Source organism: Nicotiana tabacum, chromosome 18 (assembly GCF_000715075.1).
Source record: "Nicotiana tabacum cultivar K326 chromosome 18, ASM71507v2, whole genome shotgun sequence".
NCBI lineage: Eukaryota > Viridiplantae > Streptophyta > Magnoliopsida > Solanales > Solanaceae > Nicotiana > Nicotiana tabacum.
Window position 1 is genome coordinate 99268941 of NC_134097.1, and position 23179 is coordinate 99292119.

General features: G+C 34.9%; 2 protein-coding genes across 4 annotated transcripts; both read right to left on the minus strand.

The window, feature by feature from the left end:
• Nucleotides 1-3069: 3069 nt before the first annotated feature.
• Nucleotides 3070-3399, minus strand: LOC142172598 (uncharacterized). The gene has a single exon (XM_075236260.1). The coding sequence runs from the start codon at nucleotides 3397-3399 to the stop codon at nucleotides 3070-3072; it is 330 nt and encodes a 109-aa protein (XP_075092361.1).
• A 10057-nt stretch (nucleotides 3400-13456) lies between these two features.
• Nucleotides 13457-17451, minus strand: LOC107793943 (ACT domain-containing protein ACR4-like). Of its 3 annotated transcripts, XM_075237086.1 has the most exons (9): nucleotides 17246-17450; nucleotides 17007-17156; nucleotides 16035-16107; nucleotides 15884-15929; nucleotides 15674-15788; nucleotides 15489-15556; nucleotides 14804-15397; nucleotides 14581-14685; nucleotides 13457-14089 (listed from the first exon to the last, which is right to left on the minus strand). In XM_075237086.1, the coding sequence occupies exons 2-9, from the start codon at nucleotides 17008-17010 to the stop codon at nucleotides 13748-13750; spliced, it is 1347 nt and encodes a 448-aa protein (XP_075093187.1). In that variant the 5' UTR covers nucleotides 17011-17156; nucleotides 17246-17450; the 3' UTR covers nucleotides 13457-13747. The 3 variants fall into 3 exon arrangements, with proteins under 3 accessions (XP_075093187.1, XP_016471880.1, XP_016471881.1); XM_016616394.2 differs by having other exon boundaries at nucleotides 16035-16101; nucleotides 17007-17451; XM_016616395.2 differs by having other exon boundaries at nucleotides 15674-15710; nucleotides 17007-17451.
• Between the last annotated feature and the right edge of the window lie 5728 nt (nucleotides 17452-23179).

Here is a 23179-nt window from a genome sequence, read left to right on the forward strand (position 1 = left end):
AACTTCTTTGTTAAACCAAAAAGGACTGATGACTGATAATATTGGGAGCTGCCCACACGCTTAGGAGAAATTTTGTAGTCAGCACAAAATCCAGAATTTTCAGTGCTATTAAGATGAAATATCTAAGTAGAATTCGTAACAAGAATACAAGAGAAACGTAATCTTAAACACAGAAAAAATAGCCTCCAATTAACAAATAGTGGTAGCAAAAACACACAACAAGAACGCATATTTTCTAGGTGATTTCTTCTTATTTATCTATGTCTTCATAAGCAAAGTTACCTGGGAACTGCCATGAAAAATTGTGTTGGGACCGAAAAATCAGATGTCATGCGGGAGCTAGCAAAGCAAATCTTGAACGACGATAAATCAAATAACACAAGAGAAATATATCAAAAGAGACGCAAACATATAACGTGGTTCGGTCAACTGACCTACATCCACGGCGGAGATGAGCAATCCACTATATAAAAAGAGAGTACAAAAAATCGAGAGAACAACCTCACGAAGAGGCAAACACAAATGGCACAATAACACTTGTCTCGTAAAGTTCCCCCTAAACACGACTCTCAAACCCCATATGGCTACATTGTGGATGCTACTAAATGAGAAGGAAGGATCCTCAATTTATAGAAATCCAAATCTTTTCCTACAAGAAAAAGGACTAGCCAAATATAGGAGATTTGTAATTCTTTCTACAAGAAGGAAAACTCAATTAAGGTAAATATGTTGTTCTTTCCTTCAACAAATAGAAAAACTAAATATGGTAAGAAAATTATGGCAAACATCTAACAATTCTCCCCATTGGCCTGAATTTTCTGACAAAATAAACTTGATCCACCTTCTTCACATAGCCTTCAACAGGTCACATCTCCAAATCTCCACCACAAAGTTTGACTCAACGTGCGTAGCACACCGGTCAAATTTCTCAGAAAAAAATCACGATTATCGTCAAATATGTTGAGGCTAGAACTGAACCCGCCAAGATGAATCTATCTTGAACCTCGCTCTAATACCACTTGTTGGGACCAAAAAATCAGGTGTCATGCGGAATCTAGCAAAGCAAATCTTGAACGACGATAAATCAAACAACACAAGAGAAATATATCAAAAGAGATGCAAACATATAACGTGGTTCGGTCAACTGACCTACATACACGGCGGAGATGAGCAATCCACTATATAAAAAGAGAGTACAAAATATCGAGAGAACAACCTCACAAAGAGGCAAACACAAGTGACACACTAACATTTGTCCCGTAAAGTTTCCCCCCCCCCCAACAAGACTCTCAAACCCCATATGGCTACATTGTGGATGCTACTGCATGAGAAGGAAGGATCCTCAATTTATAGAAGTCCAAATATTTTCCTATAAGAAAAAGGACTAGCCAAATATGGGAGATTTGTAATTTTCTTCTACAAGAAGGAAAACTCAATTAAGGTAAACATGTTGTCATTTCCTTCAACAAATAGAAAAACCAAATATGGTAAGAAAATTATGTGTTTGCCATAATTTTCTTACCATATTTTGTACTCTCTTTTATATATAGTGGATTGCTCATCTCCACCGTGGACATAGGTCAATTGACCGAACCACATTAAATGTTTGTGTCTCTTTTGATATATTTCTCTTTTATTATCTGATTTATCGTCGTTCAAGGTTTGCTTGCTAGTTTCCGCATGACACCTGCTTTTTCGGTCCCAAGAAGTGGTATCAGAGTGAGGTTCAAGACAGGTTCATCTTGGCGGGTTCAGTTTTAGCCGCAACATATTTGACGATAATCGTAATTTTTGTCTGAGAAATTTGACCGGTGTACTACACACGTTGAGACAAACTTTGTGGTGGAGATTTGGAGATGCGACCTGTTGAAGGCTATGTGAAGAAGGTGGATCAAGTTTATTTTGTCAGAAAATTCAGGCCAAGGGGGAGAATTGTTAGGTGTTTGCCATAATTTTCTTACCATATTTTGTACTCTCTTTTATATATAATGGATTGCTCATCTCCGCCGTGGACGTAGGTCAATTGACCGAACCACATTAAATGTTTGTGTCTCTTTTGGTATATTTCTCTTTTGTTATCTGATTTATCGTCGTTCAAGGTTTGCTTGCTAGTTTCCGCATGACACCTGCTTTTTCGGTCCCAACACATTGCACAAGGGGTTTATCTGTACTCCCTTTATCGGAAAATTACATGGAGTAGATTTTGAATCCTTGTTTACTTCTTTATATTTTAGAAAATCCTGACTCCGCCCAGTGATAACTGTGCTAGTGGAAAATAGTAGGACACGAGGGAATAATCGAGGTACGCACAAATTGATTCGGACACAACCATTATCACCAAATGTAGATCCTAAATCTCCTAAATAAGACGGAGCATATTTAAGAAGCAATGTAGTGTACATATTTCCCTCTCTTCAAGCTTTAGTTTATATGACTACACGGCTCTATATTCGGCTTAGCTTAAGGTTTAGATCGTCACAGAGTACTTGTGATGACATCCAAGTCCATTTACCTTTGAATTACACAGTATATTCCTTTGTGAATTAAATTGAAATCCTTTACGTCCGCCCTGCTATTCTACTGCCACTTGTTGAACAGTCTACTAAATTGATTGTAAGAAAATCTTGTTTTTCTGGATCTATATAATTACTTCGATCGGAGGAGAGCTCAAATCAAGAAAAATGAACACAAGAATCGTCTCTTTACCTACAAATTGGAAGAAATATATAGAAACTTGTGGGATAATCGAGCCATTTAACCTTTTCTTGGAGTTCTATTTTGAAACTTATGAAATGTTTCACTCTTGAAATTAGTATCTAAAGAATGAGTTCTATTGCCCCTTTTTCCAAATTAGAATTGTCTATAAGTGGGACTTCCCTCATCATTGATATGTGCCAATGCTACTAATCTATAAAGATAATGTTATTTAGAGAGAGGCATATATATGGATCCACTAGTGCAATATAAGGAGTCTTGTAAGTAAAATAACTAAAGCAAAGTTAGAAAATTGTTCATATATAAACAACGACAAAAAATCTATCCAATATACATTTCTATTCAAATCTCAAATCAATGGGATTTTGCTATATTTTCTTCCTGCATACATGCAGATTCAAGTAAAGAAGGCAACACAAGGGGAGTAAGTAGAGGAATGGGATCTTTACTGTGACAACAAGATGGATATGAAACAGATGAAGAAGATGCAGATGAATCCATTGGCCTTAACAATGCACCCTTGTAATCAAGAGACCTGCTACTAGGCTTGAGCTGCAGCGGGCGAGGAGCGCGCATTTGCAACCTGCTCAGTGTCCTTTTCGCTACTGCATATTCATCTTTGGGTATACAAGTTTGGAAACCAGGAAACTCATGTTCATCACCACATCTCTCCATAACTTTCATCTGTTTTTTCAACAACTCTTGCTAGAGAGGAGACTACACTCGTAGTACCTTTTAATTTGAGTATTATCTTCGCTGTGGATGATCTAGTCGGGGCCTGGGGGCCTGTACAAACAAATCACCAAGAATTTATGAGGAGGGACCTATAAGGATATATGTTAGTACGAAATATTATTTGGATTTTTCTTGTTTACAGTATGCTCCATACTCCTATGCAGGAATTAATGATATGTTAACGGGAACATGGTCCAACCTGTATGGTTTCATGATAAATATTGATAAAATTGCATCTTTGGTCCTCATTTGCAATTAAATGTTAATTTTAGTCCCTGTCTTACTATTCAGTAAGCATTTACCTGTCATGAATCATTTTACATGCAGAGTTATCTACAAGAGGAAGTTAAAGGTGATGTCAGAGTTAGCAAAAGTACAAGGGGTCTTTAAATTTGAGGGTGCTTCGTGAAGGAAGTGGAAGTTGGGGTGCTTGTACGTAAAAATTTCTATTCAATTGATACTCCATCAGTAGAAAGAATGAGTTGGTTCATTTCAACAAATTGATGGCGTTTAACTGAACTTATTACTTAACATTTAAACCACTTATTCATAAATATACATATGATAATAGACACATTCATTTTGAACTTGTTGACTCTAAACGATGAATTTCCCGGAACTAAATAAATGAGAAGGGAGGAAGGGAGTGGGTAGAGACATGGGATAATTTATACTATATCTATATGGGGCGTGGAATCAGCTAATTCTGCATATATTTACAAGAACCAAGATTAGACTGAAGCACTCCACGAGTTAGCACATGATACTCTTTTAATTGCAATGATTTCAGTGCCAATCTTTTATTAACCTATTGCTTCTACTTTTGAATGGATAAAAAATAGTAATAATTGGATAGGCTGACTCAAATGAATAGTTTTAAGGGGATGAATTTCTCTTTAAAAATTGAATCACGATCAAGCTATATTACAATACCATGTGATAGAGTGACCAATCACTGTTACAAGTTCAGTGCATCTGTTCTTAATTTGATATATTTTAGATAAGGATTTTGCAATCACCGCATCTAGGTTAAACTCTCTCTGAAGTTTTTGACCATTAACTGATTAAAAAATAGAAAGAAACATATATAGATAAGAATCTTGGAAGAGTAATACTTTTATGCAAATCAATCTCAACTTTTTTAAAAGAAAAAGTATGTTACAAATTTTCTAAGAGATGAATACTATTTTGAGGTAGTAAATCCGATACGTTGAATCAGTTGTGCAATTTGGTACAGAGTACCATCACATCCACTACTCTTTGTGATTCCTTAGATTTTTTTTTTTTTTCTCCTCTTTTAGGAAAGTAAAATTTCACGTTTCAAGGAGGAAAGTCTATTGAGTACCTGTAGTAACATTTTAGTGTAATTATGAAGTCTATGGTTTATAAATCCATGACTTGTAAAAAAAATGATATAATTATGTAAGAGGGGTTAAATATACACCCTAAAGTAGGTCTGATCCACTGAACCATGAGGCGTACTATTTATGATACGAAATCTAAGAAATAACTTTGGTCTTTGTATCAAGACATTTAATTAATGAGTAGTTTATTCATTGATGTATAAAAAAGCTTACACTGAGTTGAGCCAGAGCCGGTAGGGCTGCTTATCGGGCGGATTGGGCGGTTAATTACTCTTAACGGTTTGGCTTAACGGTTATCGGCTTTTAAATGCACTAATCCGTTAGCCACCCGATAAGATATCGGGCGGATTGGTATCGGTTTAGCTCTTATCGGGCGGTTATTGGGCGGTTTATCGGCCTATCATACATATTCACAAATCGAAATTACACCAGACATGCATATCAACATATTCTTACCTATCCTCTATTTTTGTTGTCCCGTTGTATATCCAGATCCTAGACCAGTTTCAACCACACAGCCTTCACTTTACCGGGCTCAAGGTCTTTCAAATCTATTCGAGCACAACCAATGAATTCAGCAGCCTGAATCCCTTCATCATCATAAACTCTAATTGTTAAATGTTGAGTGGATATGTCTTCAACTATGAACTCAAAGTGCTCATTCCAGATCGGATTTAAACAGTTATCCTTAACAAAGGAAACAAAATCTGGCGTTATACATTCCTCATCAGGAGATAAATAAATTAAGAAGGACAATAATAGATGGAAGTTCTCTTACAATAACTTTGTTGGTCTTTGTCCTATCGCGTAGTGGACGTATAAACAACTCAACAAAAGGATCAGACTTCCCAATGATGTCTTTATTAGTCAACTCTTTGGCTTCAATGAGCTTGACTTATAATATACCAACTCGCTTTAGCTCTAGGTCACTGCAAGTAACGTTAGTCCTAGACACTAGACAGACGGAGTACTGGAAAGTGGAAACTAAAGTCAAGGATTATAGTAAATTAGTAATAGAGAACAGAGATAGAGTACTGGAAGTGGAAGAATGGTTTTTGATTATTTATATATATATATATATTCTTAACGGGTTAACGGATTATCCGTTAAGAAAATTGAATAATCCGCCCCCAAATCGATAAGCCGTTAATAAAAAAATTTCAATCCGTTCCCCGTCCGTTAAGCCGTTAACCCCGTTACAAGTAAGCCATTAAGCTTCAGCTCGGTTCGGTTTTCGGTTTCGGATCGGTTTTGAACACCTATAAGAGCCGGCTCAAAGGCTGGGCAAGTAAGGCATATGCCTTAAGCTTCCAATTTTAAAAAGAATAGGTTATGCGTTAATTTTTCCTTTAATAAGTTAAATCATTTTCTACTAAAAAAATTCATCATTTGTTGTGACTGTTGAGGGATAAAAAGTCGTCTCGGGTAAAATAAACATATCTTTATAATTTTCTTGTAACCTTCATTTTGCATTTTTTACATTCTGGCCACTAAAACATATAAGTATTATTTAAAAAATTGAGATTGCTAAATTGTGAGAATTTGAAAGAAAAAAAAAAGGAACATTGTATTAACATTTGATGATACATAAAGCATAATAGTCACTCTAATATTGATAATTTAGATTTATATTTCGAATTAAAAGTATTAAGGGAAATTGTACAAATAGGAGATAATACTCTAACCGATATACGTAATTACATAAAAAACTTTGATTTTTTTCAAATGCCTAACAGTTGCCTCAACGGAAAGAAGTTTTTCAAAATAAAAATACATAAGTTCTCAAGATTGATTAAATCGGTTAGTTATATTATCAATAAAAATTTTGGGCCTCTAATAGTAATTACGCTTTAGGTCCCAATGGGGCATTTGCATCTAACCCGCTTTTGGGGTCACGTTTTAACTTGTGCCCGCTTTGCAAAAAAATTGCAAGCGTACCCACTTTTTCGCGTAACTTCAGCATATAGGGCTGAAGTAGCAAAGGCAATCACGTAAAACTTCAGCATTCTAGTAGACGGGTCTGAAGTAGCAAGTGTGCTGAACCAAGTATGCTGAAATTTTTGTTTGTAATTGCTGAACTTAAGCATAGTAGTTGAAGTTTTGTTCTCTATTTGTTGAAATTTTTGTTTGTAACTGCTGAACTTAAGCATAGTAGCTGAAGTTTTGTTCTCTATTTGCTGAAGTTTTTGTTTGTAATTGCACTAAATAAGCTGAAGTTTTTTTGTCCTGGATTCATTAGTTTTGTAATTAAGCTTTTTCAAAAACTTCAGCGGAAGATGCTGAAGTTATTTAGTTCATTTATAAAAACTTCAGCACTAAATAAGCTGAAGTTTTTTTTGTCTTGGATAAGTTTTTTCAAAAACTTCAGCAGAAGATGCTGAAGTTATTTAGTTCATTTGTAAAAACTTCAGCACTAAAAGCTGAAGTTTTTTTGTCCTAGATTCATTAGTTTTGTCATAAAGCTTTTTCAAAAACTTCATCAGAAGATGCTGAAGTTATTTAGTTCATTTGTAAAAACTTCAGCACTATATAAGCTGAAATTTTTGAAAAAGCTTTCTAACATACTAGATAAATAATCAGATTGCTAACAGTATCTAAATCATAAATTTTGGAAACAATAAACGTGAAAAGAACAGAATTATCATTGTCTACTAACTTACGCACGTGGAAATATTCACAAATTATTGTCTACTAACTTACGTAATTATTTATAATTTATTTTTAAATAATTTGTTAAACATATTTATGGCAATCATCCCATGAACTGAAGTTTCATAGCAGCACCAACAACAGCAGCAGAAGAAGAAGAAGGAGGAGGAGGAGAAGGAGGAGAAAGGGGCCTGAAGTTGTTTAAAAAGTTGGTACAAGTTAAAAAAATTTAAAAAAATGGATATATATTAAATGGGGGTGACCAAATAGGACGTCTCATGCAAAAAAACAATCCCAATTATGTCGAACCGCCCCTTATTTAAGCTAAGAGGCTAAAAAATTGTCTACACTAGCTGATGTGCTACTTAAAATCAAATAAAATTAACTACCTAGAGTGAGCATGGATCGGTAACTTGAAAGAAGAGGCTACACATAACCAATATATAGGAACTGGCCACACTATATAATTGTGTAAAAAGTTTATAATGTCATCGGAGATAATAAAATTTTCAAGATCAGGTTGAATGATAATTGAGTGATAAATTAAAGTGACAATTAGGAGTGACAAACTAGCGGTTTGGGTCGGATATGGTTAAGGTCGAAAATGGATAATGAAAAAAGGGATAAATTATCCGGCTCGACCCATATTTAATACGGATAAAAAAGGAGTTAACGGCGGATAATATGAGTAACCATATTATATTATCTATAACTTCTTGAATATGATCACTTATGTGAGAATTTCTAGTCTCCCAAACTTAAGCAACCCCCAATTTGAGGCTTTACAAATGTAAAAGTTAAACTCATTGGTTATCCATTTGTTACTCATTAGTGATCCATTTTCTAAATGGATAATATGGTTTTTATCCATATTTGACCCATTTTTAAAAAGTTCATTGTTCAACCCATTTTTTAGTGGATAATATGGGTGATACACCTTGTAACAATAACAATATATCTATACTAATCATGATTACTAATAAAAGAGCATATTATATGAGAAATGCATGTCATCTAGTTTGCACAGGTTGAAGAGGGCAATTGAATTTCCTCTTCCTGAGTGGATAGGAGGAATGCCACTCTAGAAAGAGGACTCTCTTCCTTTCTTTCCACTTTTGCCCCATTTTAGAATGTCTAATCTATCTTAGTTGTGTACATTAGGTATTCAAATAGCACCATTTCCTTTCCTTTTGCATTGTTTGGTCAAAAGGAAAATCAATGAGATTACTTTCTCATTTGAGTGTTCCTCTCTGTACTATTTCTAGGATTGGACGACCTTTTTAAATTGGCAAAAGCGGCCCAATCCCTGTGGCTCGGGAAAGGAGAAAAAGAACATCACTAAGAGTGGCTCCAACTCTATCCATCCATTTCTTTTTTAGTCTCTAAAATGTTTCTGAAAAAATGAAAGTGAAATTAATCTGTTAAAGATCAATTTTGCCTATATCAAGTTCTTTTTTAATCTTAAAGGTAAAGCTTCATGCTTTCTTCCGTCTCAATGACAAATATCTTGTTATCACTTCATTTAATATGTACTCTTTAATTAATTTATTATTTAATCATGATAAATTCATATAATTTGATGTAAATACCGAGAGTAGTTCTTCCCCTCCTTTTGCGAATTGTTGGTATGAGGCAGAATGAGATTCGTTCTAAACTCTATAAGTACATACAAGATTTCAATATAAATGCGAGCTAGGGGCCTTAAAACACAAAATGACAAAACCCTTTGGTCTAAACTCCCTACTAAGCTGCCAAAATGGGATTTGATTAAAAGTTTATAGAGCTGCCAAAAAGAAATCATTTTTCAAAGAGAAAAAAAAAGAATTTAGTGTAACGATCCGACCTGTCGTTTTGAAACTAGCGTCCCGTTCGGTAGCTTAAGGTCTCGAGTAGCTTCGTATTGTGTATTATAACTTGTGTGTATGGTCAAATTCGATTTTTGGTGACTAGGATTGATTTGGAAGAATGGTTCTTGTTTTAGAAGCTAGAGTGGTAAGAGTTGACCAAAATTTGACTTTTATATATATGACTTCGGAATGGTGTTTTGATGATTCCAATAGCTTCGTATGGTGATTTTGGACATAGGAGTATGTCTGAATTTGAATTTGGAGATCTGTAGGTTGATTTGATGCATTTTGGCAAAAGTTGAAAAGTTGAAGGTTTGGAAGGTTGAGAAGCTTGACCGGGAGTTGACTTTATTGATATCGGGTTCGGATTTCGATTCCAGGAGTTGGTATAGCTCTGTTGTGTCATTTGGGACTTACACGCGAAATTTTAGGTCATTTCAGGTTGACTTGATATGATTCGACGTGAGTTGTAGAAGTTGAAAGTTCATTAGTTCTTTAGGCTTGAATTGATGTGTGATTCGTATTCTTGATGTTGTTTCATGTGATTTGAAGCCTCCAACACGTCCACGTTATGTTATGAAACTTGTTGGTATGTTCGAACGGGGTCCCAAGGGAATCGGGTGCATTTCAGATGGGCTACGGGCCAATTTCTCATGTTTTGTGCTAGTTCTGATATCTGGTGTTCTTCATCGCGATCGCGTTGAAGCAGTCGCGTTCGTGTAGAGTTATTATGGAAGCAAGCATTTTGTTCTTCGCGGTCGCGAAGAGGCGACCGTGTTCGGGAAGATGGGAAGACTGGTGCCTTTGCGTTCGCGCATCAGGTATCGCGATCGCGTATAAGGAAAAACTAGAAGGGTCATCAGGGGTTACTCTCCGCATTCCCGATGGAGATAATGCGTTCGCGATCATTGCTTGGGATTGTGAGTTGCGTTCGCGACTGAGTTTATGCGTTCACAAAGAACGTTTTTGGTAGCTTGTGATTTTGTGCTTTGCAATCGTGAAACATGTTCCGCGATCGCAAAGAGGAATCCCTAGGCAGACAATATAGTACTCTGTTTTAAGGGCTTTTGTTATTTTATAAAGAGCTCGGATTTAGGCAATATTGGAAAGGATTTTCACGATTTGGATTGGTGTAAGTGTTCTTGACCCGGATTTGGTTATATTTCATGATTCCATCTTTGTTTTAATCATTAAATTAGTGATTTAAATTAGAGAAATTGGGATTTTTTTGTGAAAACTTTCTAAAACACAAAAATGATAATTTGAAGGCCGATTTAATATCGGAATTGGATAATTTTAGTATGATTAGACTCGTATTGGAATGAGTGTTCAGATTTTATGAGTTTTGTCAGGTTCCGAGGTGTGGGACCGGGGTTGACTTTTTGGTTTTCATTAAAAATCGAGGCTTTATTATCCAGAATTATTTCCTATGGCTTTTATTTATGATATTAAGCTATTTTGGCTAGATTCGAGCCGTCGAGAGGTTGTTTACACGAGAAGGTCATTTTAGAGTATTGATTTAGTTTCTTTGAGGTAAGTATCTTGCCTAACTTTGTGTGGGAGAACTACCCCTTAGGATTCGGGTTAATTGTATTATTTGAATTATTTGAAAGATGTGTATGCGAGGTGACGAGTGTGTACTCGGCTTATATGTGAAAATTGACCGGTTTAGACTCTTAGGCTTCTTTCATGTATTTATTTGAAGTGTTAGCACATGTTATATCTTCTATTTGTCAAGCTTACTCTCACATGCTTTATTTGAAGTTGCTAGCACATGTTATATCTTTTACTTCTTAAGTTTACTCTTATATGCTTTAGTTGAAGTCGTTACCTCTTTTATTATAATGTGACCTCCTTTATTGTTGAGTTATTCTTAATTGAAAATTGTTGTTACATGATATCCTTTCGTTGCTGGGTTATTCTCATGCACTTAGACGTAGTTGTTAGTTCATGCAATCTCTTTGATTGTTAGCTTATGTCATACATTAGAATTCGAACTTGCCATTCCATAGAAATACCTTTATTATTGAGTTTATTCATAAGCAATTAATTGAATCGAAGTTATTGAAAGCCATTAACATGTTTTAGTTGAAGTTGCAGTTTAATTGAGTATTTTCATTGTTGAGTTACTTTTCCCTATTTCATTTTGTTGCTATTGAGATTCGTGTATGCATTATGGTTGAGTCATGGGCTTTGTGTTGTGATGATATTGGTATTATTGTTCTGGAAAGTATTGTGGCTTATGGGCACTTGTGGTACGAGTTGATATGACGTGTTGTTGTGATGTTAGCACACGTGATTTATTATGTGGATTGATTGTGATTATGCGGAGCATAAGGGTGACATCTCATTGTTGATGACCGTGTGGAGTGATACGGGTGGTTATTGGTATATTATTTGGGCGGAGTGATACAGATGGCTATTGTGTTAATGTCTGGGCATCAGTGTACGAGTGGTTATTGTGTAATTGTCTGAACGGAGCTATACGGGTGGCTATTATGCAGAGTGATACGGGTGGCTATTGTGTTATTGTCTAGGTGGAGCGATAAGGGTGGCTATTATGATGTTGTCAATACGGAGAGATAAGGGTGGCTATGCCGGGGATGATTTTTGGGGGCATAATGTTGATGATATTCGTGTGATAGTGTGATTTTTCTTGTGTATATCATGCACCTTACGTGACTTGTTGTGTTGTTTCCAATTAGTTGCTCGATGTCTTGATATTACTTGTTGAATTGGACTATAGTAGTACACTCGCACAAGCACACACCGTAGCATATCGTTTACGCCGGTTCAGGAGTATGAAACTTGACATTCATTGATCGTGTCCATGTATTCTTGTATTATCTGCTTCCATTATGATAGTGAGCATGTGACCATACCGGGTGGATTATGGTATTGAGCCTGTGACCACGCGCGGGCGAATTGTGATTGTGATGATGTGATCATGCCGGACGGAATGAGATATTAGCACGTGAGTTGTCCGTGCGGTCGTGATTAATAATGTGGGCACGAGGTGCTGTGAACATATGATTTGTGATTTAGGACTCATGACTTGTGATTTTGAGATGAGGTATCCCGGAGTAATGTTGTCGTGAGCCTTGTGTTAGAACGGCCTGATTAGTTGGTTGTCATTTGTTTTCCTTATTTGGTTTCACTGGTGCTTTAACGGTATTCGGATTACTTTACTGTTTATAACACATGTTAATTCCTTGCTGGCATTTTATTGATTCTTGCTTCATTATTGGCTTTATGCTTATACTGCACATGTTATTATGACTAGTAGGTGTCTTGACTTGAACGTCGTCACTACTTCACTGAGGTTAGTCTTGATACTTACTGGGTACCGGCCGTGGTGTAGTTATACTATATTTCTGCATATTTTTGTGCAGATCCAGGTATTGGAGATAACAGACTTAGGCAGGGTTAGCTCTGGATCGCGAGGATTCAAGGTAGAGCTGCTTGGTTGTCGTAGTCTCTTGAAGTCGTTTTCCTTTTTATTGTATCCCTCTAGAGTTCGTGACTCTGTATTACCTAGTCTTGGGAGGTGGTTGTGATTATTTCCGCGTAGGCTTGTTTCACCTTTATTTCGGTATTTATATTAAACTTTGCTTTTAAAATATCATTGTTAAACTGGCTTATCTGTTGTTAGTAATCAGCTTACCTAGTCTTAAAGACTAGGTGTCATCACGACGCCTATGGTGGGATTTTGGGCCGTATGCTCCAATGATAAAAGTAGAAAATAATCCAATTAATCCACGACAAACAACCAAAAAAACATTTCAAATAAGAAAGATTCTTCAGCAGGCCAAAACATTACTAATCATGGTCTTTATATAAACGGGTTTTTATGCTAAGGTAATAATTAATCATTAATAATTAAAATCAAAGAGTGACAAGCCACCGCGATCTCTTGGCCGATTAAACCAAGAGAAATGTTTAGTCAAAAGTTGATGGCTCCATTTTGAGAAAAATAATGTGCTTAATGACCTTGTCTTTTAACAAAGAATTTTTCAAACATGAAACCATGATATTTTTGTAGAAAACATAGAAGAATCAAGTCAAACATCGTTTAATGTGTTGCTACTTGAATCAAAGACAACAACAGCTCATTTCAGTTTCTGGCTGAAATAATAAAGGGCCACATTTGGCTGTACAGTTAGACATATATTAAAAGCAAAAGAGTAAACCTACTAAACATGTAAGTACCAATTTCGACACAGTTGTTTGCTTCACTGGACAACGTCGTGTTGAATCCATAACTAATGAACAATCAAGAAAACATATTTACAGACAACTGTCATCTTTTTTGCCTCTAAAACCTCAAAGTTACTGTAATCAACTTTGCTAAACTAGATCTTAAACCTAGAAAGAGGGAATGTAGGTTAATATAGAGGGAATCGAATGTACACTGGACGAGGACTATGATCTAAGTTTTCAAGAATAGGACCTAACCAAACCAAAATTACAAAAAGATCTGGACTTGAATAGACCACCAAAAAGGAACCTGGTTGGAGATTCTTGTGGAACTGGATTTAACTCTTCGATGTTGCCTTTCACTCTAAGTATTGTCTGTCCAATTGTTTGACGAACAGATTCTATTATCTTAGCATCAACAGGATACCCTGAGGAATCGCGAACATAGAATATATTTAGAGCTTTGCCTGCTCTCGTTGTCACTTCCGCTCTGGTGACAGTGAGGCTATTCTCGCGGAAGATCCTAGTAACATCAGATAGTAGTCCTACTCTGTCCGTCGTACATAGCTCTAGCTTCAATCCCTGGACAAACACAAGAAATAAAATGATATTCGGTCAAAATGGAATCCAAAGCCTATAAGACAAGAAAATGACATTATAGAATTCCAATATCTTGTCCAACAGAATATTTCCAAACCTATCTGACATAACTGAGGCAATAAATTAACTTGTAATAAGAAACAATGGGGTGGAGACATCATCAGACAACTAATAGACACATAGATTGGCAGAAGTATGTATTAGACAAGCTAAAGGAGATACCTTTACCCTACAAAATAAAATATACACTTCCCCTTTTTTTTTACTCATTAAGTCAGAATTGTCACAATGCATCACCATTTTCAGACAAGGTAAGTTGATATCAGTGCATTCAAAAACCAACATTCACTACTTACTATTTTAAGTGCAATTTACAGATCCAGACTTATACATGAAGAAGCTAGCTAGAGATTATTAATTGTGAGTTATGGACCTAATAAAATGATTTAAGAAAGTAAATCATTAGTGCTAACCTCAGATACTCTTCTTTCTATTGCTGCTTCAAGACATTGTATCACTCTTTGCCGCTCTGCGTCAGATTTCACCGGGGATCCGTCTACATGTCTTATGCAGTACTCCTTCAATGAAAACAGACTTCACCATATTAGTTAACAAATTTACAGAAAACTACATCCACTTTGAGCACAGTAACAAAAAACAAAAGAAGTTCCGAAATGAATAGGAAAATTGTAGTACCTGGTGAGCTTGTGGTCCTTCAGCATCAACATTGCCATGGAAAACCACATACTGCATATCTGTCAATGTACAAATAGTATCAAAGAGAAGCTTCGGTCTATCTTTGCACTTGATTGTAACAACCGAGTAGTCCTTGTCTTGCCAATTAACAACATTCACATTAGGCCTGTCTTTATCATCCAATCCTTCACCAGTAGTACGTTCATAGTCCCGGTCTGCAAACATCAGCTGGTGAAGCCGTCTCTCAGTATGAGAGACCCCATCGGATACTATTGTCTTTGCATCCCTTAATTTATTGCTACCTCTAAGTACATTGCACAAGAGTTGCTTCATCGTAGACAACCTTTCCGGGTCAGTAATTGCACCTCCATGTTCCTCATCAGTAACTTGCATTATCGCTGCTGCTCGGGTGTTATGGGTCCACACCTCAGCATTTACCACATTGCATTTGAGGTTGGTAAGGACAGCGCTCACCTCAGACAATAGCCCAGGTCTATCACTTCCAATTAACTCAATTGAGGTGTGGTCCATTCCTGCGGTAACCCCAACCGATCTTCTCATAGATGACGCAAAACAAGAGTCTGGACCAAGAGACTGAAAATGAAACCACTAAAAAATTCAGTTCCTTTCCCACATTAATGCAAAAGAAAAAGGTGCCAAATTTTGTACACAGAATACAGCTCACCTTCATGATATAATCCAACATTGCCTCATCTGTAATCTTGTTCCCTTCTTGATTAGTCACATTGAAAACTGCCAAAAGAGTAACAACTTATAAAATTACCCCAAAAAGCCATGGTAAATTCCTTATTCAAAGTGAAAGGCACAATGCTAGATGGAATGAAAAAGGAAAAGTAAATTTTTAATTACCATCCATGAACCATCCACCGTCAGAGGAAATATAAGCCTTGGTAATGACAAGGTTAAGATCAGTTAAAACTAGTACAACCTCTAGAAGTATTCCATGTTTGTTAGCACTATCTACCTGCACCAGAATACAAAAGATTCAGCAAAATTAGAAATATTCCCTTTATATTAGCAATTTAGAGCCTGAAACAAAGAACCTAAACTCAGACATACCTGTATAATAGTGGCATTTTTGCAGGACTCATTGTCAATTACCACTCTGACATAAAGACAGTAAATATGGAGTAAATGTAAGGCTTAAATGGTATTGACTAACATTAAAGTAACAGTCAGAGAATTAAGAGAGAAACAATAGAAATAGTACCTTGGTGGATTCATTCTTCTGATAAATTTTTCATATTCATCATCCATGATGTTCTGAGAATAGCTAACTGTAGCTTTTGAGAAATAGGAAATAAACATAGAAAATTTCAGACAAAGAAAGCAAGGGAAAAAAGGGAAAAATAGAGAAAATCAGCATTACCAATCACAAAGAAGACACCGGAAACCAAGAGTGTAAAGTAAGTATAAGAAAAAGATGAAAATAGGAGGGGGGGAAAGAATAAAGCTGACCAATCATGAAAGAGTAAAATAAACAAGATATACAAAAGAAGGCCAATTAAGAAGCCAAAGCCAACACCCAAAAAAGGTACTTGTTGAGGGCTGTACCTATGTTTTAGGAGGTGGGACTGGTCTGGTGGGGCTATGTGTGTGTGCGGAAACCATAGCCATCAAAGCCATTACAGTCAATAATGTTAACAGCTCAAAGAAACATACTGATATTGTGTGAAACAACAGCAAAAAAGACCATCCAAAAATCAACACTGGACACACCAAACATTTTTATTTTTATTTTTACACACCAAACATTCAATAATGGGAAAAGAAACATAGCCCACAACAGACAACTAACAAATCTACCATATCCCACAACCATAAAACACAGCAAAAAGAAAAAAGAAACAAGTACTCCATTAACCAACAACAACAACAAACCACTACAGTGACTATAGTTAAGAAACAAGTACTCAAGAATAAGATTTTCTTGATCCTATACTCCATTAACCAGCCAAAACCCAAAAAAGTTGTTAAACTTTACCACTAAAATTTTAAACAAAAATTAACTTAAAACCAAAGAACAAGATGACAACGCTAACTCAAAAACACTCATCTATTGCAATTAACAAAAAATTAACTCAAACTCACATTCCACCCCAGTAAATCATTACTTTCAGAAGAACAGAACATAGAATCCATGGAACAGAAAACAAGAAAAAGGAGCAGAAAGGGGAAGTACCCATTACAATTCTTGAGGATTCGTGAATTGGGTCACCAAGATTTTCTTGATTCTCTCAACACGAAGAAAGCTTATCGACTTATGACAGGACCCTTCGCCCAACTATATGGTAACTGAATCTTGACCAGCTCCCAGTATATATATAAAATACTAAAATAGTAAGTAGTATTAAAATTTATGTATTTGCCTTATATGCAACAGGCACCAAAAAAAAAGTTGCATAAAACAAACAAGCAGACCTTTTTCTTTCCACTTTTCTGTCTAATTCTATGCTTTTGTGCTGTACATAAGAATATATACATAAAAAAAAACATGTGTGTATATATTTTAGAAAATCTCAGCCCGTGGCTTGCTAATTTCAGTTTCTGAAACAAGAGGAACCAGAAGGGATAGTGGGGTATGGGGTGACTCGGCGTATTTTAGTAATTGGTTGGGGAAGTTAGGTGAGTTAGCGAATAAGGTAGAGCTAAAATGCGCTGGTTGGCAGTATTATTTTACTCTTCCTCTCAGTTTATTTTAGGGAAAATATTCGATTTTGTCAATATACTACTATCAATTTTGCACTTCGTTAGTATCTTGCTTATTTATACTTTTCCAACCACTAATGAATTTTTAGGGTGAAATGGATGAATTTCACGTATTCTAATTATTTGATTGAGATTTAAAATTACTTTCAAGTTGAAACTCTAATTAAAGGTATGGTAAAAATAGAACTTTTTCCTAACAGTGGGGTACTGAGGCAAATGTAATGCTTTTCTCTTTATTTTATTTGATTAACAAAATATAAGAAATAAATTCATTATGTATAGAATATTAAAATTACCTTTTGATTGGGACCGCATAAAAACTTTCGAATACTAAAAGAGTACCTTTTTGAAGATAAATAGTAAATATATATATATATAAGTAACGTATTACAAGTAAAATCAATTTTCAAGTACGAGTTGACCTAACGTAGAATTAAAAGTCACCAAAGTTTGTCGAAACAGAGTGGGCGGAGAAAAAGGATAGTAAATTAATATCCTTTTATAACGGTTGTCGCCGGAGACTAGCGGTGTTCATAGTTTGGTTTGGGTCGGTTTTTTTCGAAAAAGAAACCAAACTAAGTAAGTCGGTTTTTCAAATATTGGAATCAAGCTAAATCAATTAAAAGGGTGTTTGGCTAAGCTTATAAGCTGGTCAAACTGGCTTAGAAGCACTTTTTGGCTTATCTACGCATTTGATAAAATTAAAAGTGCTTATAAGTTAAGTGCTTATAAGCCAAAAATAAGTCAAAAGCCATAAGTTGCCCCCCTCCCCCAACTTATCAAATTTCAGCTTATGAGCACTTTAAGTTTGACCCAAATATTTACTATTCTATCCCTAAAATACTTCTTTTTAAAACAAAACTCTTTGTATACCCAGTTCTTCAGCTACTTATTATTAATTTCAGCACTTCTATCCAAACACGTAAATGCTTATTTTTTAAATCAGCTTCAGCACTTAAAAGTGCTTTTCAGCTATTTAAATCAGCTAAGCCAAACGGGCTCTAAGTCAGTTTTTATCGATTCGGTTTTTCGGTTATTTATCGGATTTTTTCTTAAATATGAGACATACACTACCAAACGGATATTCCGGCTATTACATTTTCAACATAACACTATCAAATCAATTGTTCTTTGAGAAATTTATCATTTATCAAGATATATTGATGATAATTGAATCAATAGTGATGAATAATTTAACTACTCAATTAAAAATTGATTATTTTTAACATGAAATAATTTTTTTTTATACTTAGCAAAAGAAAACTACCAATCAAACTAAAATGTAAAGGCAAAAAATTAGATTATTAAATAGCAAAGAACTAGACTAAAAATATAAATGACTAATATGTACCATAACATTTTAGAAACTTTATATAAAAATATACACATATATATGTGTAATAATAAATTTAAATAGCTACTTTTATAGTCGGTTTGATTCGGTTATTTTTTTATTAGAATCAAAATCAAACCAAATTTGATCGGTTTTTAAAATTCAAAACCAAAACCAAATCAAACTTAAAAAGTATCGGTTTTTTTAGTCGATTTGGTTCGGTTTTTTTAGTCGATTTGGTTCGAACTTTCGGGTTTTTATGAACACTCCAACCGGAGACCTAACTGTTTATTACTCTTAGCTCACTAAGATTTATATATTAAGGTTTAACCAAAAATCTATACCATAAACTACTTAAAATCAACGGAAAAGGTCCAAATATGACCTTAAATTATGTGAAATTGAGCGAATTTGCTCTTCGTTAATATTTTGGCACAAATACGCCTCTGTTGTATAATTCTTGTTCCAAATATGCTCTTATTTTAAACGGCATATGGAGGGCAAATTTGGTTCCACGCACATACTTTGTGGGCATATTTTGCTCATTAAAATTCTAAAAAATTTATGTTATTATTTTGTTTAGTTCATGGCAATGTAATTAAAGTTTGTAATGATAAAACTCAACCATTTGTTGGAACACTTATATCAATAAGTGACACCACGACTTCATATGCCTCAAAACATCACTAAATAACCATTTTTGATATCACAACAATAAAAACTAATACAATAGACTAGTCAACCGCCATAGGCAATAATTGAATCAACGGCATCAATCAAATGTATTGAATCTCAACCCAATAGCAAAAGTTAAACTACTGACTCGCTCCATGCAAACAAAACATGATACACTTTACTTAGAAACAAAGAGAAGCGTGGTTAAGGAACAAAGAAGTGTACAAAAACCTAAATCATTTATTGAAAGAGAAACCTCTCAAATTGATCGCTCACTGTATAGATTTCTCTTCCAACAAAATAATTTAGGTTTTTCTATACTTTGCTTCTATTTGTTCGTATTTAAGATTTACGTAAGGAAAGCAATCGATTTATGGTGGATTTTATCAATATAAACTTTCATTAACTTGTCATGAACCAAATAAGATAACTTAATAATGTAGAAGCTTAAGAATTTTAATGGACCAAATATGCCCTCAAAGTATGCGTGTGGGATCAAATATACCTTCCATATGGGATCGCTTAATATAAGGGCACATTTGGAGCAAGTATTGGACGGTAAGGGCATGCTTATGTCAAAGTATTAACGATGGACAAATCCTTTCAATTTCGCATAGTTCAAGGGCATATTTATACATTTTTTGTAAAATTTATTATAAAATTAACTGATTTTATACACTTTTTATATAATTTATCGCATATAAATTTTAAAACTGTGTTAGTATATAATATTTATCGGTAACTAATTTTTAAATGATATGATTGTGTTTCGTCACTGCAAAAATGTAACCCTTCATTTATGGTAAGTGTAGATTGATAAACTAGAAAACATAGAGATATGTAATGGACCTGCATAATCGGTCAAAATACTTTGAAATAAAGAATTTTTACTTATCTATGCTAATTTTGGAACTTTTTTTTGGTAATAAAGGATTTATTCAAACACAAAACTAAGTACTATTACAACGAAAGGTCAGTCTAGGTAACATAGTTCCTAGTCTGTCTCTTTCTAGTGCATGGGATACAAAAGCGGAAGGGGAAGCATAAGTAAACCAAACACCAAAAACGTCCATATTACATCCATCTTTAGTTAATAGATCCGCTACTCCATTAGCCTCTCTAAACACATGCTTTAGAGGAGGATCAGTCGCCGTCAACAATAGGCACGTGCAATCGTCAATCAAATTTTGATAGAGACAATTGTTAGAGATAATAAGATTGGTTAGTTCCAAGCAGTCAGTCTCAATTTTGAAACTTATTTATCCTTATTATTGAGATTTTAACTTAATTATAAGTTTATATACAAATTACCAATTATATACTTAGTAATTATAAATGATTATCCCTTAATTATAGACAATTAAATATGTAATAATTGATACCCGATCAATTTTTCTTTATATCTCTCTCTCTCCCATGTCTCTCTCTTTCTCTCTCTCATATTATGTGTGTGTTTTTTCCTCCGACCTATTGTTGTTGTTGTAATCTTCTCTGCTTCTCTTCTCTTTTCTCATTTCTATCTCTTGTCTTCTTCAAGGAATTCAACAATGAATTTCAATTGTTTAGCTATGGAGTTTTAAACAAGGACTTTGCGACTTGTATCTACGGGCATCACCATCGTCCTGGTCACAGGTTCGGCAGAACTCAATAGCTTTGGCCCAAACCCATGAGGGTGTTTGATTCTCCTTCATTGAAAGCCAATAAAAAGTTTCGAAGCTTTGAATGCGATTTTGATTTTTTTTTAAATATTATTTACGAAAAAGGGCCAAAACTTCCGCCAGACTATTCGATTTGATACATAAATGCCCTCCGTCCACCTATTGCGTCAAAAATATCTCCACCGTTATTTTTTTGGCGCACTTATACCCCTACTATTAACGGTCAATGCCAAGTAAAAAAAATTTATTTAAATTACACGTGGTAACTTTTTATTTGTTCAATTTTAAACTATGATTCCAATTAAATAAACCCACCCTTAACCCATTTTATTAACCCAAAACTCTAACCCGTCTTAAAAAAGGCCAAACTCTTGATTGTCAAAAAAATTAACTTCTCCATCCTTCCAATTCTACCACCATCATAGCTGCTACCATCCCCTTTCTTCCATAGCAACCACGCTTCCACCACATTTTTAGTTTAGGGTAGTTTTGGTCCTTTTTTATATTTTTATCATTTTCTTCAATTTACATTTGCCATTGGAGCTGTTGTTGATACCCAATTTTTTTATAATATTTTCAAAACTATGCCTGGGTATCAATTAGTATTTTTCATACAATTTCTGCATTTTTAAAAATATTTTAACTAATTTCTCCCTGCATTTATTTTATAAAAACAATCACTGATTGCATCACAAATAGCTTTATAATAATTTTGTAATTTAATTTTATCAGTTACATTTGTAATAAGTTTTCATTGTTGCACAAATGGCCACATTTGTATTTTTTTTAGGATACAATTGCAATTACTTTGTAATTATAGCCTATGCGTGAATTATTACATTATTTTGCCGGAAAATAGCCTTTTATATTTTTAAAATATTAAGTAATTAGTTTAAAACATTTCTGTGTATGAAAATCATTTTTTATAATTTTATTAACTATTTATAAAATTGTTTTAGCAATTAATTATGTATTTAACAAATAGCCCCTTTTCATTTAACACTTAGCCTATCAACTAGCCCAATTCTAACCCTTTTGAACCAACCCAGAAACCCCAGGCCCAATACCCGTCTGTCCTAACCCTATACCCAGCCAAATCCTGGTCGTTGATCATTTTGATCAACTGTCTAGGTTTCCTCTTCCTTAATTAAACCTAATGACCCCCCCCCCCCCCCCGCCCCAAACCTAATTCATTTTACACCGTACACCGTCGTCACTTAATCCTATCTGCTCTCAAACGCTCTCAACCTAAACCCTAATCTCCAAACAATGTCACTCATCTATGGCCATCTCCAGTGACCTCTCACCACCCCTCAGGCCTCCAATGGCCTCCCTCATGTCACTCTTGCCATCTCTAGGGCCCTCAAGGGACCAGGGCTAGTCGACTTGCATCTATGGTTCTTCTCTCGCCTGTTCCAGGCCATTCCGATGTGATTTCGAGTGAGATTGTCCTATAGTAGCTATGATATATGGTTTTCTAAGCAGGTTTCTTCTTCTCTATATGGTTCTCTTCGAAATACTAATTTCTTTTCTAAACCTCTTAGATTTGTACAGATCTAAGATGATTTGGGTTTGTTTCCTGCGAGTTTTACAATAGCCTTAAGATCTTTACAAGAATCATATGATTTTTAAGTGATTTTCATCTTTTCCTGAAACTAGGGTTTCCGGAATTTCTTTTTTAAAAATTGTTTGATGATTTTCTGTGTTTAATATTTTGCTCCTCATATATTTTGACTGATTTTATGAGTCTGCTACAACCTTAGCCCATTTGTACCGAAAACCCTAATTTTTGGAGTTCTTTGTTTGGTTTCTGGATATTGGTATATCTGATTGTGTTATTGCTTTGGGTTCTTGTGATTTCTCGTGATTTTCTTGTCCTAATATGCTTCTACTGAATTGCTTGATTCAACACTTTTATTGATTCTATATGCTTGATCTTTCTCAGTGAATCAGTGTCGTTTAACTCTGTGTTTTGTTAAA